The sequence below is a fragment of the Chroicocephalus ridibundus genome, chromosome 2 (genome assembly GCF_963924245.1).
Source record: "Chroicocephalus ridibundus chromosome 2, bChrRid1.1, whole genome shotgun sequence".
Classification (NCBI taxonomy): domain Eukaryota; kingdom Metazoa; phylum Chordata; class Aves; order Charadriiformes; family Laridae; genus Chroicocephalus; species Chroicocephalus ridibundus.
The window spans coordinates 106,214,222-106,242,042 of NC_086285.1; the positions used below are offsets into that span (position 1 = coordinate 106,214,222).

Sequence of the window (27,821 nt, forward strand, 5' to 3'; positions counted from 1 at the left end):
TGGGCTCCGGCGGGGAGCGGGACAAGCCTGCGAGGGGGGAAACGCGGCGTCCCCGGCCGCCGCCGCCGCTCGCTCGGGGCCGCAGCGGCTGAAGCGTCCGCCCGAACCCGGGCCGGGCGCCACGATGAGGGGCATCCCGGGCTTGAAGCGGCTGCGGCTCAAAATCTGGCGGCGATGCACCCTGGTGCTCCTCCTCCTCTGGGCTGCCTGCTGGATGCTGGTGAGCGCCTTGCTCTTCCTCCTCCACAGGAGCGTCTTCTCCGAGCGCTGCACGGACGAGAAAAGCCGCCGCATCCTGGCGAGGCTGGTACGTGCCCCGGCGGGACAAGGGGCATCCCCCGGCAGGGGGACAGGGGGGAGTGTGTGGGGGGGTGTGCATCCCCGACAGGGTAAAGCGCCGGGAGTCCGATGCGATGAGCCGAGCACCCGCTTTCGGCCGCCCCGCCGGGGCGCTCCTGCCCGGCTCCGTCCCGCCGGAGGTGCCGCATCACCGGCGGGGACACGGGGCCACCGGGCGGCGGGGGCGGGGGGGCGGCTGCTTCCCTCCTTCCTTCCTCCCTCCCTTCCCGGGGCAGGTGCAGGCAGCGGGCCGGGGTGCGGGTGCGCTTCCCGGGCGCTTTGGGGAGGGCAGCTCGGCATCCCGCACGCTGCGGAGCGGGACGAAACCTCCGTCCGGGTTTTTGTTTTGTTTTGTTCTGGTTTGTTTGTTTGTTTCGTTTTTGTTGTTGTTGGGGGGGGGGGTTTTGTTGGTTTTTTTTTGTTTTTGTTTTTGTTTTTGTTTTTGTTTTTTAAGTAGCCGAAAAGGTGTTTGTGCAAAAGTCGTTTTTCAGAAGCCCCACACAGCTCGTAACGCCTCCTTTACGCCTGGCAGGGGCTGGCATTTAAGATGTAGTTACTCGACATTCAAGAAAGGATTTGCGAGTATTCATTAAAATCTCCCTTAAAAAAAAAAAAAAAAAAAGCTGGTTTAGAATTGTGTAGAAAACACTTAGAAAAGAGGAGCAGCGTGGGTTAATGACTTCAGTTCAATTTTGTTTCTTAATTAAGGTATTTGTAGTGCCAAGGGAGGAATCCTAATGGAAATTAGATAATCTGTTACTGCAGCAAGCAAAACCTGATCATAGTTTTTCTGAATTCTGTGTAATGAAGGAAGAGGAACTATAGGCATTGGTCCTGACAGCGTGTTTTTAGTGGCAGTGGGATTCAGTTTCTTTACCCCAGCAGTCAGCTTGAAGTACAGCTGAGCTCGGGATTGCAGCTGAAGGGATGAATCCTGCCCTCTCCTTACGTGGCTGGGAAGAGCAGGGAGGCGAGGAGCTGCAAGGGGCCGCCGAGCTCAGGGAGGTCCAGGCCTTTGCCATCACACTTGCCCGTGAACTGATGGACACAGACTTGTTGCTGTTCTTCAGTTTGGAGAGCGTTAGGCATGTCTTCAAAAGCCCAGGCAGGGATAAGAATTCAGGTGCAAGCTTGGGAAGTTTTCTCCATCGCCGTGTGATAGCTCAGTTTTGGACCCTCCTTCCAGAGGAAGAGCAGCTGAGATTGCTGTGCTCATCTGTTTCCACAGGTGCGTCTTCAGTAGTATCATTCAGCTGTGTAAGCAACAGTTTTCCCAGATGACGTTAGAAAGGAATTGTCCTTCTAAGTGGAACAATTAGAACATGAGCTCATCTTCCTCAGTCCTGAAACAAGTCTTTATACATCTTCTGAAGATGACATGAGTTTTGCAAGAACAGAAAATGCAACTGATCTATGAAACAAATAATCTGATAGCTTGAGTCTCACGCCTTTTATTAAGCAAAATTCGTCTTCCAAGAAAAACTATTTTACTAGTCACCTGTCGTATTTCCAGTAGGAGATAAGATGAGCTATTTTAAGCAAGTGGGTGAAAATTGCATGGTCATATACCCTTGCAAGTGGTATTTCTGAAGGTTTATTTCCTTCTGTTGAGTAAAATGTACATCTGTGCAGCTGTGCACTGCACTGGGAAGGCTGAAGGAGCATTGGGGATTTTGCAGATACCAACTCTAACTCTCCAAAAACCCACTTACTCTTTCCTAACACGGGTCTCATCTTCATTTACACTGAACGCACTAAATCACAGTGATCAATTTCTGTTTTCTCTGGAGAAATTAAATAGGTTTGATGCCTTCCAAAACCTTGCTCAGTATTGCATTTACACGGGAGAAGTACTTGATATAAAGGCAGGACTCAGTCTCAGGCCAGACCTACACAAAAGTGATGGTGGTACTGTAAGTTATGTAAATTTATATAAATCCTGAGTGGGGTTTACATTAATTTAAACCTTTACATTAATTTAAACACAGCTTTTTTAATTTCTCTTGAGAAGTGTACGAAGGATATTAAAAATTATGTAGCCAATTTTAAGCAGAAACAGATGAGCGAGTCCAAACCATGCTTGTGTTTGCATTTTTGTGTAGTAGAGCTGCTTTTCTATAAGGCTTTTGGCTTAGTATCACTTTCATATTTTAGTTTGAAAAATCTGGCACTTGGTGGCATTCAAAGGGCACTCATTAGGTAAATTTAAAACTGTCTCATCAACAGATCTCAAAATGCAGTCATTAGGACAGGGATGGCAGCGTGGAGGACCACTTCTGGAAGATTTCTTTGGGGAATCAATTATTCTCTTTATCAGCAGTCATCATGATGATATAAAATATTGCATGGTAACGTTTGCAAATAGTGCAAAAGTTCCTGGGTTGGTAAATAAGAAAGAGGCCATCTTTTCGTTGCAGGGTAATCCGAATCGCCTGGTCAAATGTTTCCACTTCCCCAAAATGTGTTTTAATACAGTAAAATGCAAGCTAGTGCACCGGGGAGCACAAGAGTACGAGCTATGCCTATAGGATGGAAGACTGTGTTGTAAAACCATATGACTTTGGAAAGGACACAGGGGTCAAATAATTGCTTCAACTTGAACTACCAGTGCAGTCTGTGCCTAAATGGCTGATATGATCGCCAAATGTCCCCAGAAAAGGAGCACTGGGGAAGGGCTGTTGGCTGTCTTTGTGGCACTGGACAACAGCATTCAGTTCTGTCTGTGCTGCTAAGGTCGGTGGAGGGAAAAACAGAGAGAGGAAACAGGGAGGGAATAAAAAGCACAAAAGTCATCTGAGGGCTGAAAAAATAACCATTGTAGTGCTGGGGAGCTAAGCTTGCTCAGTGTATTGTGTTTATGGAAAAACATAAAACACCAGAAGTTGTAATAACATGAGTTATGGAGGACGTGAAGGGTGCAGCCAGTCTTTGCTGGCCTTTTGGGTTGTAATGACAGGAAACCGAGGAGATTTTTAAAGCCCTTAAGCAACTCACAACTCCCTACATTCTGTGAGTAGAGCTCTCCCTGCTCCAGTCGTCTTTCACAGATCCTAGTTTGCAACACACTGTGCAAGTTCAGCGTAAGAACAATCCAACTCAGAGAGTGTCAGATACCACGTTAATAGACAAAGATTTATGGCTTCAAATGGAACAGCGGACAAGTCCTAAACAGCAGCCAGGTTCAAAAATGACTCATCTCCTATGTCTGGGAAATGTAAGTGAGACTATTTTTTCCACAACTACTTTTTCTCATTAATGCCATTAAGAATGACGTGATGGCAACACGAGAAAATAAGCTGCACGTTCACATGTTTGACTGCAGGTCTTCTGGGCATGTGTTCTTCTAGAAGCAAGGGCTCCACGTGTATGGACAGGACCCTCTAAGAGTGAACTTGAGGGACCACAGTAAAATTGTCCACAGGGGCAAGTATTCACCCATGTGGACCCAATTACAGGACTAGGTCCTGTATTCTCTCACTGTAGCAGAAGAAGAGTTAGGTTGTGGTCTTCTCAATAGGAGGGCAGTGATTTTAAATGTGATTATACTTATGCTCCAAACAAAACCCCCCAAATTCCTTCTGTTTGTAATCTTTCTAAAATTGCTCAGAGTTCCAGATGGAAAGAACTGCTAAACCACTTCCGTTGAGAAAAATTACATTTCCTACTTAAAAGGAGAAAATAAATTCGTCTTACATTCATAGGAGCGGATTTGCAAAAGCAAGGAGGTTGGCCTGCGTGCTCTGAAGGCTGTGGACAGCCCAGGGAGTCTGCCTGACCATCCCCTGCTGTGGCTGTGGAGGCAGATGTGTGTGTTTCACACGTGCACACCACCCTGGACTCGGGGGCAGGACATTCATGCCAGAGGTTGCCTACCTGGCTCTCCTTGCTGGCACTGCATGTTCTCATTTGGAGTGTGAGAACATCAGGGTATACATAAATTTTATGCCTGTCTGAACTGCCCTCGGTGAGCTGTTTAGTCAATTTATCACCATCCCTGGATTTTGGACTTAATCCTCCACCCATTCCCCAGTGTGTTGTTTAAGGTTGGACTCTGAACGTTGCCTGGCATCCAGAACGTATTCCTCTGGTGCACACCTCAGAGACTGTCCGAAGAGAATACATCACTTGAATTTTATGATCGTATTTTCTGTGTGTGTAACAGCAAGTCATAAATGAGGTGGGGGTCAGGCTGCCGTTGCAAGTACTCCACATGCAGGGGGAGCTGCCAACTGGTTTGAATGAAGGTTCAAATGCCAGAAAGCAATGAAGAAGGCTGACGCTGTCAAGCCGCCTCCCAGGTGTTTGGCTTTCTACACCACCACAGTCTATTCCCCTTTCACCAGGGACCTCTGATCATCCCCTCTACTGATTCACCCAAAGCAGTCCCTGCAGCTGCACTTTTGAATGCCCGTAGGAATATATCGACTGCCTACACTTTTGGAAACGATGGTATGGAAACAATTATGGGTTGAAGGAAGGGCTGGTGAGGGAATCCTTGCAGTTCTTGTACGAATTTGCAGTGACCACGTGACTATCAAACAGCAGTTCCCATGTTTCCATGGGCTGATTTTTTTCCAGTTAAGAAAAAACAAAGTATTTAAGCAATTCATATTAAGTATGTCACTTCTGATAATTACATATGAAAACTGGAAAAGTAATCTTGTCCTACAGCATTTACATATTTAAAAATTCCAAAAAGTTCTTGTCCCACGAGGGATTGGGTGCAACCTCTGTGTTTCCTGGTAGTGCAGAAGGAGGTTCTTGCAGCTTCATTCAGGGCATGTTGAGTGCAAGTTTGAAACACTGTGGGCTGTGGAAGGTCCCAGCAATCCAGCTACCTATGGATTTTCCTGTAAGTTAAGTGGCGATGTCTCAGTTACGCTGCGCTGAACCTTCCAGAGAAGTCCTGAATTACACTGGAAGTTATCTCTTGTGCCTTAAAAGTGTTGCAGCCCAGAATGTCACATAGCACAGCCAAGTGTGTTCAAAGCTAGTCTCACTGAATTCATATGTGGCAAGAACTTTAGAGTAACAGGTCATCTAGTCCATTTCCTTGCCCCAAAAAAGCCTGTCCTTTACCACCTCAAGAATCCCTGTTTTGAAGCAAGATTCCCCCTGGTAAAAGGTCTCCAGAGACTTCTGAAAAACCATTGAATCACGTGATGGCTGTAGGAGGTGTGTACTTGCGGTACAACCACTGCTGCAAGACTCTTGAGCTTAGGACTATTGCTGATTCTTTTTCTTCTAAGTGGTCCACAGGTGTATGGTCCTGCTATGAATATTCTGCTCTTTCACTCCAGTGTCTTGACTACAGCAGCGGAGCCCTGACTGGTGACCTCTGTGAAGACCTGTGTGTGGCACAGAAGCTGGTATACAAACACTGCCTTTACTATGACAGAGGTAAGAAGGTTATCCAGGCTGACTGGAGAGGCCAGCCCATCATCCTGAAATCCAAAAAGGAAATCTTCTCCAGCTACCAGCATCTCAGTATGCTAGAGGAGGTGGAAACACAGGATATTCCTGAAACGGAGCTTCTGCTGATGGTAGCCTTGGAGGTCAAAAATGTCCTGGGGCTAGAACTGTCTAACAATACCATGGGGCCCCTGTGGACAAGGAAAAAGGGACCACGTTGGAAAGCACAGGTGGCCAGCATGTGGTCCTTGCTCCAGCAGGAAGAATATATCTACTTCAGTTTGCTGCAGGACTTCAGCAAACACGTACTACGAATTATTGGCTCTTGTGGACACTTTTATGCTGTGGAGTATCTCACAGCTGGACATGCCTGGCACAAAACTCTTTTTCCCTTGGAAAACGTGGTCGGTCCCTCCCTTGCTGGCCACAGCAGCAGGGTGAGAGCCATCATTGACATTGCACTCAGCTTTCTGGACATGGTGCAGCATTTTGATAATGATTTCTCTCACCGACTTCACCTGTGTGACATCAAACCAGAAAACTTCGCTATCAGGCACGATCTCACGGTAAGCTGGGTCTTAGGGGTGGGGTGGCGTTGCGGCAATTTGAGGTCAAATTCTAGTGTGAAGGTCGCTGTGTAAAATTGACGCTTCCCTCCTTGTACAACTTTTGGCCACGTTTTTGCAAAACAAATGCATTTACGAGTGACAGGGGAGCTTCTCTACTGCTTTTCCTCTTTGTAATATGTGCAGCCACTTTTCACAGCACTAAGTCCATCTACTTGTTTTGAGAATTGCTTTCTCAGTTCTGGTTTGTTTCACCTCCAAAAAGGCACCACCACCGAGAGAGTCCCTCGGATGTTCTGAGGGATGCCTCATGAAAGCAAGGAGATCTCAAAAGATGTAAATGAAGCTGTAATTTGAGTCACTGTAACTATTTCTGGTAGCGATGCTGAAAGGAAAAACTGAATTTGAAAGCTAAGGCTGAATTCTGTAGCCTGACACAAGGGGAACTCCCCCCATCCAAACACATCTTTGTGCTTTAGTCTTCAGCTTATCTGGTCTGGAAGTGATCCAAGGACAGTGACACGAAACTCCCCGGTACTTTTACTGTTTGACTTTTCTTTGTACAGCTGTAACTCAGACCTGAATAGCTGTGTGTGTTTCCTAAGTAGTGATGTAGCTCAGCACCAACTTGCCCAATGTATCTCCCATTCATTCTGCCAGCAGAAATCCCGCTGGATTCGGTGGGAATTGTGTGTAGGGACTGGAGGCACTGCGCCGTAAGTAAGTGTTTGAAGCAGGCTCACAATTTGCAGAGGCATCGGTGGAGTTTCTGCACTGAGTGAACATAAAGCATTTTCAGAGGCTTGAATCAGTGCTCGCTGAGTGCTAATGTAACCCTCACATCTTCAGAGTGCTAGACAAACATTGCCTAAACATATAGCCATTAAGAGCAATTAGTGTGCTTCCCCTTCACCCTTCCTTTCCCTCCCACTGTTTATTCAGGTGCAATAGAGCAGCTGAACTGGGAACGGGTGAGGAGCTACAGCGAGATGCTGGAAAGCATACCAGTATTTAGGCGGTGAGGTAGGGCAGGGATTCCTCAAGGCAGGCTTTGCCTGCCTTTTTCAGTCACACTGGCTGTGACTGCCGGTGGCTGGGCACACACCAGAGCATCTGTTTTACAGCCTACTTACAGGAAAAGAGATTTTATTTAGGAAAAGAGAAAGAATATTTCTTGACTCTTTCCTTACGAGTCCTTTTGATGAGGCTTGCTTGTCTAGGACCCTCTCATGACTTCTGGGGTCCAAAGAGACAGCAATCACCTTCAGGTATAGGAAAGTACTCTAATTTAGTCTTTTCTAGGATAATTAATTTTAAAAAAAAGTGAGTTGCTGCTCACGCATGGCTTTCCCAGTTGTACAATACTGATACAACAGCCTGTTGGTACCATCTGTTACCGCCCCACTGGGCTGGGGGACGAGAGATACACACAGTCAGAAAGCTGCAGCGGGGGAACAGACAGAGCTTCTGATCAGTGAAGAAGGAAGGAGAGTGAGAAGTAGAAACTCTAGGTGCTTTTATCAACCAGTTCTAGAACAGGGACACAGCAAGGCGGCCTCTTTTTTGTCCCTCATGTTTGCTTTAAGCAATTTTTTCACTTGCTTGTTTCTTGTCCTCTGCCTAGGATAATAACTAACACCCATAATAGTAGCGCTATTCCTCGTCTCAGACTGCTAATGCCCAAAGAAATGTGCCTGGAGTGCAATAGTTTCACTTTGAGGATTATTTTCAAATGGTGGGGATAAGCTTCCAGCCCTCACTCTGGCCTTGGCAGGCTGTTCCTGCAGCACAGAGAGGAGAGATCCCTGCCTGGTAGATCATCCAGGGGAATTTTAAGCTGCCATGGAGCTGCATAAGGGGCAGAGTTGGAAGGAGGTCTGGCTGAATATACAGTGCTCTGGGAGAGCTTCCTCTTTTACCAGCTCCTCAGAGACAACTAGAAAGATTACAGCACCTTAAACATGACTTTAAATCAGGTCAGGAGCCAAGCTGGGTCCTTGCTACATTTCCTTCAGCACCTTCATCATCAATTACAATCATAACAACCCCCACCAAAATGTAGCTGTTTATAGGTGGAGCGTCACCCAGCTCTATCTTCACAGGGTCTGGCTGGATGCCCACACATTTTTGTAACAGATGAACTTCAGTGAAACTACCGAACCTTTTGGCAGCCGCATGTTTGGGATCCAGGGCTGTTTTTTCTTAGCGAGCAATTGATCAGATGATTGTCAAAGGTGCTTGGTGCTGGCAGAGACCCCACCAGGGAGCTGATGCAGCGGCCCTAGGACAGGGGGGAAGCCCTGCACCGCTTCTGCTGTCTCTTCTCCAAAGAAATGAGCAGCAAAACTGCAGAAAGCTTAAGGAAGTAAAGAAGAAAAGGAAAAAAAAAAAAGTTGCCTGTCCAAACGTGTGAAATTCCTTAGGCTACGTCATCATTATCAAGCTCTCCAAGAAGCTTAAAAATACTTGAGTTTTTAAGCTATGCCTCATCTCTTTAAGACTTCTTCCCTGGGGAAAAAGGAGTAGAATAAAATGAAGATTAGACCATGTTCTTTCTTTTGCCTGTGGAAGGTTTATTTGGCCTTCTACCAGACCAGACATCTTTAGATCCTGGGGTTGATCCAGCTGCTGCTCCAGCCACGCAGCTCAGCTTCCCCTCTTATTTGGGAGGTCAGATCTTAAAAACAGGACCATCCTTTGAGCCCAAGTAACTCTGCTTTGTCCAGTTCCCAGGCATTTCCCTCCATGAAAACGTGTGTCAGCTGCTGCAAGGGAGCGTCCCTGACCCCGACTGTCCAGTGTTAAGCGCAGCTTGGAACGTCCACTGGGTGCTGCATCCATGGCGCTGACGGCAGGCTGCCTTCACTGTGGTCACCCACAGCTTGTCGCACGTCAGCCAGCTGCCAGCCCACTAGTGGCATCCTTTCTTTCCCTCTTTATTGCTGTGATTTTTTAGAGTGAGTATTCACGGGTGGAGTGGCGCTGGCAGAAACTGAGACTACAGCCCTCCGGTCCCAGAATGGTCTCAAACCTAGCACGGGCAGCAGCTCCGCAGACATCTTTGTGCTGCTTATTCACTTGTGTCAGGGTGAGAAAATGGATTGATCCCTTCAGTCCTTGCTTTTTCTGCTGAGACCACCGGCTGGCTGGACTCTGTTATGGAGCATATGTCTGGACAAGTGGAACAAGAACCATGCACAGTAAATGAGTCGAACCACGGCGAACAGGACCGGGCAAAGCCAGTCCTGGCTTTTCAGCAACCTCAGGGATCTCTTTCTACAGCTGAACAGACGCAAACCCACTGAATGCAACGGCAGGTTTGCAGGGGCTGTAGCAGGTGCGGGTACTTCTGCCCATCCCACTGCTCCTCTCCACAATGATAAAGTCAGGGGTTCCGTCTGAATGGTGAATTTGAAATTACACTGTCTGGGCTGTGGATAATTTGGCACCATAATATAATTAAAAGGTGGAGGTGCTATCTGCATAAGCTGCAATAACAAGTAGATCAATCTTCAAGTTGGATTGTCGCGGTGTAAGGCAAATGAATCCAGTTGACCCCAGGGACACATATTGTCCACAGATAATTTTCCCTTTCCTGGTGTTGTAAGCATTAGCTGGTTTTGTTTAAGAAGCGGTATTCATAAAACTAGCGCAGCTCAGTTAAGCGAAATAAAGCCCTTTCATTGTGATCCCAGTTCCCCACTGGCAGATGCTCTCAGCACAGCATTTCCACAAGCAAGCAGCACAGGAATGCTTCCTCAGCCCTGTCCCACAGGCTGTGCCGTGCCAGATCTGATGGCTTGTTTTGATCCACAGGTGGTGGCCATTGATGTGGATATGGCCTTTTTTGAACCCAAAATGAGGGACATCCTTGAACAGAACTGCACACGAGATGAAGATTGTAATTTTTTTGATTGCTTTTCAAAATGCAACCTGAAAATCAGAAAATGTGGAGCACAGAGAGCCAATAACAACTTGCAAGTGAGTAGACACAGCTGCTTTATGCATCCATTTCTTTTAAAATCCCATCGACTATAAAATGCATGGTATGTACTAGCAGACTGTGAGATGAAGACAGTCGGGTTTTTAAACGTGGCCACGTAAGTGCCAGTTCCATTCGGAAATCCCACCTTAGAGCATGCAAACAGACCGTTGTATTCAGTAGTGTTTATCTGCCACGTTTTCATGTAGCTGTTAGCCCAGTGCCTCAGACAGGAGAGTGGAGGAACCAGGAGCAGGGGACTGTCATTACTGTCTCCACTGATGGCAAAGTTGTGGCTGTCCACCAGTAAGCAGTGGGGGGTTATGGCTGCGATTCTCCACTCTGCAGGTGTAGGATCTGGATGTAGTGGAGAGAGGAGTCTGGGCCCTGGGATGGGTGTCTTATGGCTCACCCTACTTGTGCTGGTGGGTGGTATTAATGCAGCGGAGAGGTGGCCTTTTGGCTGCTTCTCCCTCCCCCTCCCCCTCCCCATTTGTTATGCAGAAGTGCAAGAGCAGTCTGAGAAGAAGCGGGGTTCTGCAGCTGGAGTATAGCCTTTGTGGATGCTCCTGTTCCATACCTTCCTCTTGGAATGGCTGGTGGCATTTTGGATTCAGGCGACATTTTGCTACAGCCCCAGAGGAGCAGCAGGGCATTAGTTGTAGCTCCTGAAAGACGACAATCTGCTCTTTTCCCCTTCCTCAGGTAATTTGTGACAAAATATTCCGTCGCTGGTTTTCCCCACATCTCAGAGGACCGTTGGTTTCCTTCCCCCTGCAGCTGCAGCTGCAGAAGGCAGTGCAGGAGTGTGCCGAGCCGCGGCACGTGGACGCTGCCGGGCACCAGAGGACTCTGAAATCTCTCTCTGAGTTATACCACCTGCTTCGGGTCACTCGGCGAGAACTGCAAAGGGCAGAGTAGACACAAAAGGCAGAACTGCAAAGGCCACGTCCCAGACACTGCTAAGGGAGGCTGTATGTGAGGCAGCCTGTGCTCGGCTTTCTCTCTCCCTCTCTCTCCTCCCTCCCACCCATTGTATTACATTCACAGCCCAGAGATTGTTTTTCCCCCATGCAAATGAAATTCATGGCTGCAGGTGCAGCACGTCCTGGTAATATCCTTTCAAGTGTAAAAATTGTTTCACATTTTACCTGGATTCTCTCCTTGCTTATTTTCCTGAGCGGGCGCCAGCCCTCTCCATCAGCATTCAGCACATCGTTTGCTCACCAAGAGCTGTAGTCACTGCTCGGATAGCATCTGTCGGAGTGCTGTGGTCAGGGTGAGGATGCATTTACGTACGGATGGTGCTCTGAAGAAGAAAAGGGTAAATGCAGTAAAATTAATATCAGTAGTTAAAATAACGGGGGGGTGGGTGCGGCTAAGTATGTGCATGGTGTTTGTTTTCGTTTCTCCATAGAATGAGTTTTTTTTAAAAGTAGGGACAGAGTGTTCTGTGTGAAAAAAAACCCAACCTCAAATAGGGAAATGTATTGCCACATGAGCGAAGAGTTGTTTTTGTAGAAAGCAGTCCTTTCTGGTGTCCCCAAATGCATTTTCTTTGGTGTGTTGCATTACCTGTGCCATAGCTAACTTTCTGCAGAGAAATTATATGAAGGTACTTAGGACTTTTCTAGAGCAAAATAATTACACCCTTGTTGAGTTCCCATGTGGGTACTCATATTCTGCAGCTGAGAGGTATGAATAATGCCACTGAATTTTCCCATGTGAACAAGCCCTCAGGCACTTGAACATCAGAGCCCTTGATAAGAAGCACTCCTTTGCCAGAGAGCAGATTTACCCAGGAATGCCAACAATCTGTCCTTTGCACTGAAGAGAACAATATCCAGACACAGAGTTTTCCTACACGGTATTTTTTAATGAACAAAACGAAAATTTTCATAAGAATTCATTATCTTGTAATCAGTTACATGAATAAAGATGCCTAGATTAACTTAAAATCATTAACTTTGCTTTTCAGACGTGTGTAGCTGTGGCTGGAGAATCTTAAACACGTGGGTTCAGAAGACATTGCATATATTTAGGCCGAATACTGGGCAATATACCCATCAGCTGGTTTTGAAATGAAGACATTAAAAACTCCACAAACAAAAAATAAACCAACACCCTGTGACAGCCCTCAGCTCAGAAGGACTCTTCAATATTAAGACTAACAATACTGGTTTGTGGAAGTGAGACACATAACAGCACTTAATCTTTTTCGTCTTTATATCCCTCAGCCTTATGACAGCCCTGAAGGCTGTGCGCACTAATTATACTTAAACTTCCAATTTCTGGAGTGATTCTTTAAAGTGATGTTAAAGACTGCCTGTGACTAGAAAAATGTGAGTTGCTTAGGAGACCTTGACAGTTATCCAAAACTAGCTCAAATTTTCAAACTAGTGCTAGTTTTTTTCTGTTTCTTGCCATAAACCACTGTAATTTTAAAAATCACCCAAGCCCTCAAGAAGCTCAAAGGGAGGGAAAGGTCGGCTGCCGTGCCTGAGGCTGTGCCGAAGACAAGCTGCTGCTAAACTAGAGCTACAGCTTAGGAGCTCCTGACTGGTAAAGTTGTGCTCAGTCCCCTCTTCTCCTCTAACCAGGGAGACAGACAATGTTTCAATGCTTTAAGATCATCCTTTGCAAAAGCAGGACGGAAAAGCAGAATAAGAAACCCAAATTCCAGAACAAGACCTGTTACAAAGTCGTGAAATTGATAGAGGAGAAAATAATTAAGGATAGAATCAGATTACGGTAAAGAGTTGGAGGCAGGTAAAGTATCAGAGTGAAGATGAGGAAAAAAGTGATGAAGGAGAAATAGCAAAAATGAAGTAAAAAATATGGCCCACTTTTTGAAAACTTGATTTATGATTGGATAAACTGTCATTTAGTCTGAGGAAGAAGAGACTGAAGAGAGGCACAGTAACATTCTTTAGAAACAGAAAGTGGCTGGTACCAAGAGAGTAGGAGCGAACTGCCCTGTCCAGATTTCCTTGGTGGATGTGACAAGCAATGAGCTTAAATTGTAGCAAGGAAAATTCAGGTTAGACATTTGTTACAGGCTTTCTAATAGTAAGGAACAGTGGAGCTATAGAATAGATCATTTGGGAAAACTTCAGACTTCATAAGTTGTGATTTTTGACTACAGGCAAGAGTGAGTGCCTGTCAGGAATGATATACATGCAGTTATGTCGATGATCCTGCCTTGAGGTAGCCTTTTATCCCCAAGTCCTGTGATTTTGTTCTTACCAGCTTATGTCTGTGCTCTTGCCGCTCCCTCACAACAAAATCCACCCTTCCGAGATACAGAGATTGGTAACTCTCCTTTACTTTATATGTGCAAATCTGTGGGGTCCCTGGGGAGGGGAAGGCACAGAGATCTCCAATTGCGCAAATGATGCGGCAGACGCTGGTGGTGTGATCAGGGTTTGCGTGTTCCCCACACGGCCTCCCTACTGAAGGCACTCATCTTTGCTAGGTCAGGAGCAACTCAGTATATACCCCAAATGCTCCTGGGGATCCTGGAGATCTTATATATTATCGCTCTCCTGTTTCCCTGCTGCCTTTCATTCTTTCCTCCTTCCCAAGCCCAGAGGGTACCATCAGGGAAAGGCCAGCATCACGTAGACACTCAGTGCTTTGCCACAGTGTCCACCATGTCCATGCTCCGCCACGGCAGGATCCCCCCGCCCAGTTTCAGATTTGCATTTCAAAGAGTCAGGTGAAATTTCTGTTGGAAGCGATGTTTCAGTTTTAAAACAGGTGGGAAAAAAGATAGCAAAATGAAGCCTGGTGGCAGTTTAAACGTGGGTGGAATGTCACTCTGCTCAGAATGTCCTTCTCCTTGGCAGGATTTAGGAAGGGAAGCTGCCTTTGACAGATTTCTCCAAACCCCGAGGGCCTGGCTGCAGCCACCTCCACCTGGCAGGGAGCTCCATCCCCCACGCCACACAGTTTCCCAGGTCATTAAGTTTCACTTCTCCTTTTCAGAATAGACAATAATCCTCAGAAACCTCTCAAGAGCGGCACAAATGGGTTATTTGTACTTGGCTGGGCTGTGAGATTGCGTATCAGTTCCGTACCAGTTCCGTCTGGCTTTGGTACACCTTCACCGTGGGTGGAAAGACAAGGAGAATCTGACAGGCTGTGTGAACACAGGGCTTGATTCTTCACTGCCCCCTGTGCACCTGGTAAAGACACTAAAACCTGGGAAATGGGAGAAAAAATACCACCAGTGAAGCAAGTGAAATATTTCAACTTACTTAGCACAGGTACCAATGATCAAACCAGGAACAAAACAGTAGTCGTGCCTTTATCTCCCTGGGACAGAAAGAAAAGAAAATGAAGACACTGGTTTAGTCGTCACCTTAAGGAGGCAAGTACACACCGCAGTCATTTAAGACTGTTATTATTTTACACCCATGTTTCATGGTGGAAATGTCTATACAGGTGTTTGAGGAGAAGAACTGGGCTCACAGGGCCCGGTGCCCCCTTCCGACAGAGCCCTTTTCATACCGCCTTGGCAGCGCTGCCCACCAAAAATAGCCCTGGCATGAAGAGACACCCAGCTGGCTCCTGCTTCGGAGGCCACGGCCAGGTCAGGATGGTGTTGAATGAGAGTCCTGTGTGCTGCCGAACCCGGGCTGCTGGCACCGTGTGTCGCAATACCACTGCCAGCAGCGGTCGCTGGGAAATTCTGCAGTGAGGCATTCCTGGGCTATGGTCAGAAAATAAAAAGTTGTCCAAGATGATATCATGCACTATAAGAGTCTAATTAAAAGAAACAAGACACTGAAACCTTCAGTTTAAAATGCTTTTGAAGTTAGTTTTGAAAATGTCTAACATATTCAGTTTTGGCAGTTTCTATATTGAAGAGTCTGCAAGTTATTTCCCTAATTTTAGTTAATTCAAACTGAAAAGGTTTGCAAAGTAAAAAGATGAGGATTGAAATTAAAATTTAAAAAACAATGTTTTGTCTGACCTACGCAGTAAGGCTTGTTAGCGCGCTCATCACTTTCTGGTGTTTACTTTTCATCCCAATTAAGACAAGAAATTTTATGAAAGCTCAAAATCTTCTGCAGAGACTTTTTCACCTAGCCCCATTGGTCAGATCCAGAAAAGAGGAGGTCCACATATAGTTTTTGAAGTCACCTTTGCTTCCCGCTTCATTCCTGTGTACTGCTTGTGCTGTGAACTTTGGCTGCAATGGTTTCTGCTTCATTTCTCTCACTATCAGGTATCTTCAAAGCTCCTGCCTACTGGCATCCCTGATTGGTATCTAGTTCATCACAGCTTTGTGAAATCATAGACTACATAAGATTCTTCACGCTGTTCATCCCCTCCATATAAAAAGATGATGCCTCTCATACAGGTTCATTAACAGCATTTGCCTGCACTGGGAATGGCCACTTAGTCCTAGAAGTCTGTTCCCGTTCAATTGATCTCAGCCCCATTTCTTTGCTCGGTCGGTCTGTTCCTGAATCCTTTTCACCCTATAAAAGTGACACTACCTCTTGATTCATTTCTACCACTTGCTGCATTAGTGCCTTACTCAGCAACTTGCTCCCCGTATTTATGGCTCTCTGTGAAACAGGAATGGCATTAAGTCATTGTTTATTCCTTCTTTGCATCTCGGTTAGCAGCACGTGCTTCAGCTCTGCAATAATCTAAATACACTGTCTGTTCCCACATTTTACAAGAGGTGACTCCAGTCGGAGGTCTACTTCATCATCTTTAGGAGAAAGAAATTCAGCCCTTTGCTCAAGATTTTCACAGAACATCTACTTCTTAAATGCAGATTTTTCTCCAATTGGCATTGCGTGCTCTGCAAAAACACCTGCAAGCAATAGTCCTGCACTAGGGCAATGATGTGAGACAGAGCAAAACTCCTTGCCCCACAGGATTTACGTGGTCTCCCTTGTGTTTTGAGGTTGACTTCATGGTGACTAACCCAGAACAGCAGGTCATTGCTATAGACACAGCTTTTCATATAGAGACTACTGCTCCCTAGTGTCGATTCACGGACCACCCCACCACCGAGGGCATTCAGATTCATTGCTGGAGGCAGCACTACAGATAACAACAGATATTTGGGACTGGGGGAGAGGAGAGGGAAGGGTTTGGTGTAGCTTGATTAGAAACATTGTCTGAATGAAATGCTTCCTACAGAGGGAAAATGGGATCATGAACTTGAAGGAGTTAGGGACTCCTCACTGATTTTTTTTCCTTCGTTAAAAAGAGGCCCAAGCTGCCCTATTTATTTTTCATGTAGTTTAAAAAAAAAAAAAAGAAAAAAAAGCAATGAAGAAGCCACATACCATGTTGCCTATCTTTCAGCAGATCATACTGTTGTATGTAATGGGCAGGAAGGTGATAAATTGCAGCTTTTAATGAGTATCAGGCTGTAACATCGGAGCCTTGTGGTTGTAATATCAGTTTACACATCTGGCCAACCAACTGTAAAAAAAGCCTCATAACCAGTATCGGTGGAAGCATACAATCAGATTAGCCATTTTGGCAGATGCTGTCGGAAGCCTAGTAGGACTGAACAGTGAAAACCCTCTGTGGGGGCTGACCTGCAGTGTGTCCAAGCAATAAGCAGAGTCACTCTGCAGGAGCCTCAGTCGCTGCCGCTTTCCTGGATCCTCCTCAGTGAAATCAGGAGAAAGGCTGCTAGGCTTTCAGTAGCAGAAAAAGGCAGCAACATGGAGCAAGGCAAAGAATGAGTTGCTTGGAAGAATGAAAATCCAGGACAACTGAACTCAGAACTGAAGCTAATAAGAGACCCCATACTGAAAAATCAGAGAACCTCAATAAATTGATTGGGAAAAAAATCCCAAACACTTCTACTGTAGTTCTTTAAAATAATAATAATAAAAAGAACAGCAGCACAGGGGAATATAGTGCAGGCATCTCCAAAGCCATTTGTTGTATGTGTCTAAGGATCTGTCAAGTAGACAGTGGAGCTGTATAATGACGCCTGCAGCCTAAAGGCTAGACAGAATAAAATAACTTAGCAAGAGCTTTCAGAACTACTATTTACATAAATGCAGAAAACTGCCCTAATTAGTAACAGCCTATGTCAGCCAAAAAAGGGAGAAAGCAGGGCTTTCCTCAATAAAAGTGCTATTATGTGTATAAACTGAAGTATGGCAAGATGTTGAAACCCCTGAAAGGCTATGATCTATAATCCTGTGGTTTGTTTAAAGTTTTGATCCTGCCGGCTTGGGCCCATAAGCAGCAGAGCGATTGCTTGAGCTCCTCTAAACTCCATGATTATTAGTGCCTTCTGCAATATACTTTGGAGATCCTTTTTTTTTTTCTTCCATAAACTTGAGGGGCTTTTTCCTGCACTACAAATGTGCCTAAGTGGTGATGGCAGCCAGAAGGACGTGCATACGATCCAGTGCATAATCACTTCCACAAGCATCAGCTGCTCGTGCTTTCAAGATACATGTAATCCAAGCTGGAGACTGTTGTGAATACCTCTCATTTTCCCTTGCTGGTTCCTTAGCGGTTTGCTTGTAGCTAGTTAGAAACAGAATCCCCCCGCCCGTCCTGCTTAAATTGGTTATAATCTCTCCAAGATTCGTGCTACAGCAGGAAAAGACCCAACTATTGAGTTCAGGATGGGTTCATTCTCTTAAAGGTACGACGTTCAAAGCTGCAGGAAAGAGCAGAGGTTCATTTTTGTTTCTAAAGAAGAGGTTCTCTGGCTAAATGTAAGTAGCTGAAAAAACCAGACATTTCAACCGATATCCCATGTACATTTATGAGTTGACATTTGCCTGTATTTGCATAATTTATAGCCCTCTGCTTCTTTCCCATTCAAAAGAAAATTAAAAAAGACGAACGTGTTTACTACTCCAAATTTCACACGTACGCCAATTACTTCTTTTCCATTTCTGTGTCGGACATTTCAGGTTGTATCACCATCCTTAGGAAATAGATTTTTTTCCATTATCTCAAGTTAGTGAATATCTGGAAAAATACAGTTCTCCATTTTTCTCTCGTTCAAGGGTTATTAAGCAGCATTCTAATCTCACAGAGAGTTATCAGTGGCTAAATATTTATTACAGGAACCAGGGCCTGATTAATGGACTCAATGTCTAACAATGACTAAATAAATATCCATGTAGTTACTCCAGTGAATTTCGCTTTTAATGTAATGGTACCAGTATTATAGAATCATAGAATGTGTTGGGTTGGAAGGGATCTTTAAAGGTCATCTAGTCCAACCCCCCTGCAGTAAGCAGGGACATCTTCAACTAGATCAGGCTGCTCAGAGCCTCATCAAGCCTGGCCTTGAATGTCTCCAGGGATGGGGCATCTACCACCTCTCTGGGCAACCTGTGCCAGTGTCTCACCACCCTTGTTGTAAAGAATTCTTTCTAATGTCTCATCTAAACCTACCCTGCTCGAGTTTAAAACCATTGTCCCTCGTCCTATCGCTACACGCCCTTGCAAACAGCCCCTCCCCAGCTTTCCTGTAGGCCCCCTTCAGGTACTGGAAGGCCGCTATAAGGTCTCCCCGGAGCCTTCTCCTCTCCAGGCTGAACAACCCCAACTCTCTCAGCCTGTCTTCATAGCAGAGGTGCCCCAGCCCTCTGATCATCTTCGTGGCCCTCCTCTGGACCTGCTCCAACAGGTCCGTGTCCTTCTTGTGCTGACGGTTCCAGAGCTGGACACAGTACTCCAGGTGGGGGCTCACAAGAGCAGAGTAGATGGGGGGAATCATCTCTCTCAAACTGATTCTGGATTACATATGTACAAGTAAGTGCTTTGCCAATGTTTTGTTCAGATATGTTTTCCTGTGGATTGAGACTACAGCTGACTCTTGGCAAAACTGCATATCCAGACTGGAACACAGAGGAACAAAAAATAACCTTTATAAACTTATATCCATGGCCTTTTTTCTAGTCGTCATATTCAATTCTTTGTGGAGTAAAGGCAGGGTGTGTGCACACAGATACTCATGCAGCTATTTGTTGAACTGTAACTTCATGTAACAAATGCTGAGTGAATGGTCTACAAAGGCCCAGTATTTTTATTTTTCCTATTATATTCTGTATAAATTGGGAAAATGCAGAGTAATTAGCAATATGAATGAACACCACGCAGCATACAGAAATAATGAAAAGTTAATGGAATGCTTAATGAAATTCTGCATTTTTACCCGTTGATTTCACTGAGCTTTCTTAAGTGATTAAAGAGTTAAATTTGTTGGATCAGATTCTAGTCTCCAACTCTTAGAAAATATCGGATGAACAGCATTACATTAGCCAAAGCAATATCACCGAAGAGGCATTAGATAATGCAAGTATACTGCATGAATTTCCATTGCCATTTCATTAGATATCTCTCAAAAGCTAAGAAATGAAGCCAAGAACTGGACAGGACAGTGGTAACACCACCGAAATGCCTGCAAATGGACTCTACATTAAATAGCAGGGACACATCTTCGGTCCTACCTCATTCTTTTTGCATTTGTTTTCCCTTGCATATGTTCTCAGATGAATTCACATGTGATACTAGTGTGTTTTAAGGCTCAAGTTGGATTTACACCAGCATAACTCACTGGCATATTGGTGTGTGCTCTTGATTCATGTCAGTGGGAGACCAGGAGCTCCTTGCATTTTAAATGGGCAGAGGTAGGAGTATATGAGCAATAAACTCATTTAATTAATGTAAGAATACAGAATTCTCACTATAGTCCAGTGCTTTTTCTTCTTTCCCCAGCTGAAATCTCTGTGGAAAGGGTGATGCATGGCTATGCCATCTCAGAAGCGACTCCGGGATGTCCTCAAGGACCATGGCAGAGTCTATCACGATCGTGCCACAGATGCTGGCTCAGCAATGGTGCCTGGCACACTGGCGATGGGGACATGGCTTCGCTCACACTTCAGCCGCCTCCTCTCGGCTCTAGGGCAGGGCAGGGAGCTCAGGGGCACGGGGTCTTCTGTCCTCCACCTGGATGATGAGCAGATAGATCAAGACAACCTGCTGGTTGAAGGCTGTAGCTCAGCCCCTCTCCTCTGACAGTGCTGATCATTAGGGCAATGAGTTACCAGCATTCGTTCTCCCAGTCCTGGAGTGTGAGCTCACTGGGAAGTAAAAGCCACTTCTCTAATGGGGTGCTGGAGGGCGAGTCTCTAGCACTGTTCCCAGTGCTGTGGTGTCTCCTCTGGGAAAGTCACTCTCATAACTGGGGCCCTTCCTAGTCCCAGGGGCACAACGTGGGGAGCTGACCCCACTGCTCGCCGTCCTGCTCCTCCGGCACGGGCTGCAAGAGCCTTTCCCATGCCGAGACTGATGCCTCAGAGAAATGCCGCATTCATGTCAAGAAGGGCGGTGAAAGAAAACAAAACAAATGCGGCACCATGGAAGTTCCTCGTCTATTGATTTCACCCCGTTCCCACAGCTCCAGGGCTTTGACAGCCTCACGCAAACTTTGCTGAGAAAGACCTACTCTCATAATGTAGCCTGCTGCAAAAAGATTGCAGGGCTGAATTTAACACTATCTGCTTTTCCATGTGGGAAACAGATAAGAAGTGTTTGAATAACTGCTGCAAAATAAGGCAGCTTTTCTGGAAAGCGTAAAGGAAGAGAACGAATTTGTTAGGCTCCCTCCTTTCCTATTATTGACAGCAAAGCACAGCAAGGCTGTGTCTAATTTGTAGTCCAGGAGTTCACAAAGCTGTCAGCCAGGTCAGATGCCGCCTCTGGAAGCAACAGGGATTTCAGTGCAGGCACACACACCTGCTAGGGCATTTGAATAAAAGTCTGGTAGCCCGAGTGTGCAACTACACAGCTATAAATATTTAAACTATCTGCTCTGAGTGTGTGTTCTCAAGCTGTGACGATGCTGCAGTGTGCAGAGCAGAGCTGGAGCAACGCCAAAGCAATAGCTAGGGGTTTTTAAAGGGTGTTTGCATGTATCTCTGTGGACACTTCTGCTAATATGAAGGGCTATTAAAAGCAGAAGATAACGGTGTCTTTTTGTTCACAGAAGAAAGCCATACCAAATGAATACAGCGTCTCTCTTGCATAAGAATAGGGAATATTATTATGAGAAGAGGCTGAGAGAACTGGGCTTCTTTGCTTTAAGAAGTGACTGCTGTCTACAGCTAATGGGAGCATGTAAAGATGATGGAGCCAAACTCTTCTCAGGGTGGCAGGATCAGATGCAACAGACACAAGCTGGAACATAGGAAAATCCAACTCAACATTTAAAAAAACCCTTTTATACTGTGAAGAGGGTCGAACGCTAAAACAGGGTCCCAGAGAGGTTGTGGTGTCTCCATCCTTGGAGATACTGAAGCTTGACACGACAAGGTCCTGAGAAATCTGGTGTAACTGGGCCTGTTTTGAGCAGGAGGTTGGACTAGGTGACCTCCATGTCTCAATGCCAGCATGCAGCCTTTCAAAAATGTCAACCACAGTTTAAAAATCAGAGAAACATAATGGTCTTTCTTAACTACTATTACTCAAAATACCCAAATGTTTCTTGTAACTGTGGCTATTCTTTTTGTGAAGGAGCCAAAAGCATATATTTGGTCTCTGTCTAACAAGTGCCCAATGCAGTTGTTTGCAGGCATCTTCTACTCTAAGCTGAAGCACAGATTTCTCACTCTGGCCTAGCCAAAGCCAACTCAGGCTCTGAGGAAGCTGAGGAATGGGGAAAACAAGAGTTTCACGAATGACAAGGAACCACAGAGTTGCATTACCAACAGGATGAATCTTCTGCAAAATTCTTGAATCCCAAGACTTAATCTTCATCTGAACTTCTAGTACAATATGATCATGGTTTAAATATTTTGTTGTCTCTATTAGGCTAAGTGGACAAGGGTCTTATTGTGCCAGGTACTGGACAGGACCAGAGTAACAAACAACACCTCAGTTTGTATTCACATTTGGACCCCTCTGTCCTGGCCTAGAAAAGACCTTCAGGGGCAAGACTGGATGCCAGTAAAATCTATGTCCACTGCAAGACCTCCATATGAAAAAAAAATCGGAATCAAGCCCAATATTTGGGTGCCCTTTGGTGGGACTCAGATTCTCCCTCCCAAACAGAACCTCAGAGCTGAGAAAATCCCACTGTTCCTCCTTTCCCTTAGACACAATTGCAAGATTACGGACAAAAAGAGACCAGCCAAACCCCGGAGCTACAGAGATTTTAAAAGGTAGCTGTCGTGTAACTAGCAGAGAATTATAAAATAAATTCTGCAGAAATATGAAAATAAATGCCTTTTAGTTCCTCAGATGAATAAGAAAATAGCAAGATTCTAAATAATGTGTCACTATTGGTAGAAGCTTGAATATTATTGCTTTTTCTCCCCAAAGAAGTAGTATATGTGGCAGATACAAAGGCGCTGTTGTTTTGCGTTTTGTTGGGAGGTTTTTTTGTGTATTTTTTTTTTCCTAAAGCATTATGCCAAGTTGCTGTTTTCAAACACATGTTGATGCTGGGAAGAAATGGGCACGTATCCATCTTGCCTTCAGGCAAAGCCATTTAACCAGAACTGGGAATACTGACAAACTTTCTCAACCTCATTCTCTCCAATGGAATTGTACAAAGCAGCCCTTTGCAGATCTCTCTATGAAAATGACCAGTAAAAGCATCATGCTGCGTGCTTCCATTTGTCAAGCAGAAAATTATTTTTAATGTACTTCTGAACAAAGGTAACAGGTAAGCAGCAAACATTCTCACGGTCATTATAAAGGGGCATGTGTCCGTCTATAAATCAATAGCTGGCTCGATGCCATTCGCTTCGGAATGGAAACCGACTATTTCTGCAGAGTTGTGCTTCCAGCAGCTGAGCATCAATGCTAAGCAGTGTGCAGCTATTAGGGAAAAACCGAGCATGACAACACAAATCATGGAGCCCCCGATGAACATCTCTGCACATGGCTGCTTCTTCTAATCACCAGCAAAATTTAATGAGACACCTGCAGTTTATAGACACTCTTGTTCCAACATAAATTCCCCAGAGAGCACAAAGTCTTCTTTTAAAAAATATTCTTCAGTAAGCCATAAACCACAAAGAGTTCATTGTTACTAATAACATACTCCTCATTAATTTATAATTGTATGAAACCATATTCCCCCCATACATGACCTACAACAGATCTGAAGATTAAGTCAAAGGCTGTTAAGATCTCCTAATTAGCACAGCTTTCAACCATTTTAGTTTTCAGTAATAAAACAGTGCTGGAGATCTTGAAATTGGCCCCTTGCAATGATGCAAAAATAGTAATTCTTCATAAATCTGACCCATATCAGGTGAAGGAGAGAACTGAATGCATCCTGTGAGTCTCTAGGTGGGAAGAAGCTCAGGCAGGTTGGGATTCCTCCTCTGCTTGAAGCTGCAATGGCATCCAGCTGATTGCAGCCACGGATGCTCCTGCCTCACCTTCCCCTTCCACTGCAGTGAGATGGCAGCTTGAACTGCCAAAGAACATAGAGGCCGTTCATTAGAATGCCAGAAAGGATAAAGTTAACATATAACTTGTCATATCTTACTGCATTTGCAGACAGGAGGCAATAAAAGCCTTTATGTTCTAATCAGCAACGTGTTCTTTGCTGTATGGCAGAAGAAACAGAGAATGGCATCTGCTAAAAAGAAAACAAAACTGGCTCCTCAGAATCAGTGAGCTTAGGGAGAGAGAAAAGGCTTGGTGCTGAGAATTAGGGATATTGTCACCCACCAAGCAAGCAGCTGGAAATCACTGTCATCAATTGCTGCATCTATGGGGTGCCCCGGAGCTTTGTTGTCTTGGACCAGAGCACGGTGTGGCCACAGCAAAGAAGCCTATCAAACTCTCTTCAGTAGGCATCCAGACTTCCCAGGAATTTGGCTACGAGCTGTTTTTTTACCACTGACAACAACATTTTGACTTTTTAACATCTGGGATGAATACTTGAGGATCTTGGGTCTAATTTTGTGGCAACCTGCAAATATCTGGAGAGTTACGTTAAGGCTTTCCTTAGAAGGGTCCTCAAGAAATTGTTAGCGTGTTACAAATTGTGATCTGTGCTAACACAAGCCTGCTGCTCGTAGGAGGAAAAAGACGGTTTGTGGCATTAGTTAGTGGAAGAGCATTGAAAAAAAAAGTAATGGAGATTTCATTCCGCTCCTCTTTTGTTGTCAAATATAATCTATTTGCCAGTGCCTGCCTCTCCGACATTTCATATCCTCTTCCCTCCACAGACAATAGCTGCGTTTCACACTATGCCAGCTGGTGTAAATAGACACATCTCCAGTGGAGTTAATGGAGCCGGTGCTTTTTACACAGTCTGAGGACCTGGCGCTGAACATTTTAAGCTGGCTGTGCAGTCTCATCAGTTATCAAATGGGACATGTCAGAGAGCCACTCCGAGTCAGACAAAATAGTTGTCTAACAAACAGCCCTGCTATCAGGAAAGCCACAAATGCTCTCAGAAAAGCAGTTCTGGTGGAGCTGGCAAGTATCTTTTACAATATATTCCTTATGGAAAGAAGAAAAAAAGAGCAGCACATTTTTATTCCTCTCACATTGTTTAGAGATTTTGTCATCATCAGAACAAGAAAATGTCAGAATAAGTTTATTTGAAAAATGATTTTTTAATAAAGAAAATTCTCAGCTAACGGTAGTGAAAGAGAATGACATTAATGGAATTTTCATTAAAGAAAACTTCTTTTCAAAACAGCACAGACCATTGGAAGAGAAAAATTAGCAGTCAGATCCTCACTGGCTGCAATCTGGCGTCCTTCTAGTGACAGACTAACATCTCGCCTAGCGTCGCCAGTGAAATTACAGAGTCAAGTTGTGCTCTGACATATGCATTTGTTAGGCACTACCTGATATTTGTTACTTGTTACCTCAGGGCAGACAAGTAAATTTGTTTTTAATAACGAGGAATAAGCAGGTGACATCTAACAGCAAACTTCTCGAGCTTTTGGCCTTCCTTAAAAAAACAAAACCAAAATAGCTTACAAAAAAACACAGTTCAGGCTTTAATCAAGCTTCAGTGGCTGATAACCTCATTCCTATGGCCTAGGGGAGTTTTTACGTGCTCAGTTCTTACTAAGCACAGGGTCATTTCTGTATCACCTACACCCCAGGGGCCAACCCACGGGATCCTCTTTACCACCACAACTGAGCTGACAGCTGTACAAAGGGTTAGTTGTGTTACAAGCCGGGCTATCTTGATAAACAAGTTCACACTCAACTTCTAAAAGATGCAACAAACATCCTACCTCCAAATTACATAAAGGTAACCTATTGATTTGGATTTTTTCAACATTTTAGTATTTTCCCTTGCTTGAATTGCCTGTCACTGTTGCAGCCCCCAGGACACAGAGGCTGAGAACCCCACAAACATTAACGCATTTATCCTTGAGCAGTACCTCTACAAATCAGAGCTTTGCTACTGGTTTTTTTCCATGTATTTCAAACAGCTCTAATTTATAGTGATTTTTAGAGACAAAAAGGAGTAGTTAGTTAGTTCCTAGTAGTTAGTTTCTCTTATGAGGAAAGGCTGAGAGACCTGGGTCTGTTTAGCCTGGAGAAGAGAAGACTGAGAGGGGATCTCATCAATGCTTATCAATATCTAAGGGGTGGGTGTCAAGAGGATGGGGCCAGGCTCTTCTCAGTGGTGCCTGGTGACAGGAGAAGGGGCAATGGGCACAAGCTGGAGCACAGGAAATTCTGTCTCAACGTGAGGAAAAAACTTCTTTCCTTTGAGTGTGGCAGAGCACTGGAACAGGCTGCCCAGAGAGGCTGTGGAGTCTTCTGCTCTGGAGACATTCAAAACCTGCCTGGACGTGTTCCTGTGCAACCTGCTCTAGGTGACCCTGCTCTGGCAGGAGGGTTGGACTAGATGATCTCCAGAGGTCCCTTCCAACCCCTGCCCTTCTGTGATTCTGTTACACTGTTATTTGTCATGGGGAGTCACAGCGAGGAAGGTACATTGCAGGTGGATACTACAGCTAAGTACTTACATGCCTCTCCCGGCACAAGCATCTTTTAAACCTAGCCTGAACTGACATGCTGAAGAACACAAGATGCTTTGGAGGAAAGGGAAGAGTGAAACCCTGACCTCTGGGCTGGTATTTTCATCCCAAAGCCTCCAGCCTCTCTGCATGCCTTGCATTACCACCCTGGGCTGGCATCCTGCCTGCCCGGCAAAGCACCCTGAAGCCCAACATAGTGCTGGGGTTGGTGGCTCTAAAGCACCAACCATCTCCCTAGTCTGCAGCGCTGTAAAAAAAAAATAAATCAGGTGTTGGGATCTCCGTGGAGATCTCTGTGCCTCTCTCCTTCTAGTCCTTTCAGAAGGGAGGAGTTGCAGCAGTGCCTGCGCTGCAGCTGCAGAGGCTGGAGGTAAGGTAAACGTGGGAGCTCAGGCACTGAAGTCAGCCTCCCTGGGGTCAGGAGCAAGATTGGTGCAAGTTCATCGACTTTACGGTGCAGGCTATAAAGGTGAGGTGGCATTTGGCAGTGTTTCAGAGGAAAGCAGGTGGTTAAATGTGTTGAAAAGTATATGCAGAGGGCACGAACGGAGAATCAGGTGAATAAACATCAAACGGAGTCCAGGGAACAGAAACCCTTTTTCCTACCAGTTGAATCCCAGCCATGGGGCCCAAGCTAATTCTGTTAGGAAACCCGGAATACCTGTGGGGCACAGGAAAAATCTGAAACTTTGCAGGAAATCTGTTCACGGTTGAAGCCACGGAGTGAGCTGGTGAGATAAATTACTCAAAGGCATGGAGCAGAGCCAGGGAAAACAGACAACAATCGACCACACATTATAGAAGATTCTGAGGATTAATTGCTCTAGATAAGTGCAGAGCTTCTTAGGACTGGATTCAAGGGTCCTGAAGTATTTTTTCTTGTGTAAAGCCACCACAGACAGCTGCTTTTGATTTTTTTTTTAAGCAACTTTTTAAAGACTGAGAAATACCAATTAATCAAAGCAAATCTTTTTTGGGGAAAAAAAAAAGTATCTGCTTTGAGAAATACCCACAGGAACACTAAAATGACACTGAACTAGCATAATTTTTTGCCAAGTTACCTACTAGGCTTAATGCCTGTTGTTCTGTGGCTGCTCAGCAAAAGGGGTGGTCCTGCAGATGCCAAAATTTTCAAACCTAGGAGTAGCCCTAATTTGTGTGCTGCCTCAAAGCATACGACCCCACAGTTTGCAGAACCCTTTTGCAACACCAGCATTGTAGAAGCCCCAGCTCAAATGCTGATTTTCAGAGAACACTCACCATTTGGGAACCAGGGTCTTTGAGCAAAAGGCGACTTTGAGATGCAGAACTCCCTGTAACAGTCGTGATAGCTCCATTGCTGTGAGTGATGCTCACTATGCTGCATAAAACAAAATTCCAATGTTAGTGTCACTCTTTGTAGTATTTATAAATATGGTTATGCCCTCCATTAACAGAGAGTTTAATAGCTTTGAACTATTTTTTAATAAACAAAATCTTCGCATTTTTCAGTACTGAGATCAAAGCATAAGCAATTCTTATAAACATTTT

The 27,821-nt window shown here is 45.1% G+C and overlaps 1 protein-coding gene across 4 annotated transcripts; it reads left to right on the forward strand.

Moving 5' to 3' along the window:
* On the forward strand, positions 1–24,823 carry DIPK1C (divergent protein kinase domain 1C). 4 transcript variants are annotated; one of them, XM_063326426.1, is made up of 5 exons: positions 1–307; positions 5,589–6,317; positions 10,134–10,298; positions 11,005–11,623; positions 12,278–24,823. In XM_063326426.1, the coding sequence occupies exons 1-4, from the start codon at positions 125–127 to the stop codon at positions 11,218–11,220; spliced, it is 1,293 nt and encodes a 430-aa protein (XP_063182496.1). In that variant the 5' UTR covers positions 1–124; the 3' UTR covers positions 11,221–11,623; positions 12,278–24,823. The 4 variants fall into 4 exon arrangements, with proteins under 4 accessions (XP_063182496.1, XP_063182498.1, XP_063182499.1 ...); XM_063326428.1 differs by having other exon boundaries at positions 5,640–6,317; XM_063326429.1 differs by having other exon boundaries at positions 1–220; positions 5,640–6,317.
* Positions 24,824–27,821: the final 2,998 nt, after the last annotated feature.

What these genes read in the sequence shown, in the direction of transcription:
- DIPK1C (XM_063326426.1), top strand. Translation starts at nt 125, where the DNA reads ATGAGGGGCATCCCGGGCTTGAAGCGGCTGCGGCTCAAAATCTGGCGG. An exon ending in CTATCAGGCACGATCTCACG is followed by an intron (nt 6,318 to 10,133) that starts GTAAGCTGGGTC and finishes TTTGATCCACAG; the next exon opens with GTGGTGGCCATTGATGTGGA. An exon ending in GAGCCAATAACAACTTGCAA is followed by an intron (nt 10,299 to 11,004) that starts GTGAGTAGACAC and finishes CCCCTTCCTCAG; the next exon opens with GTAATTTGTGACAAAATATT.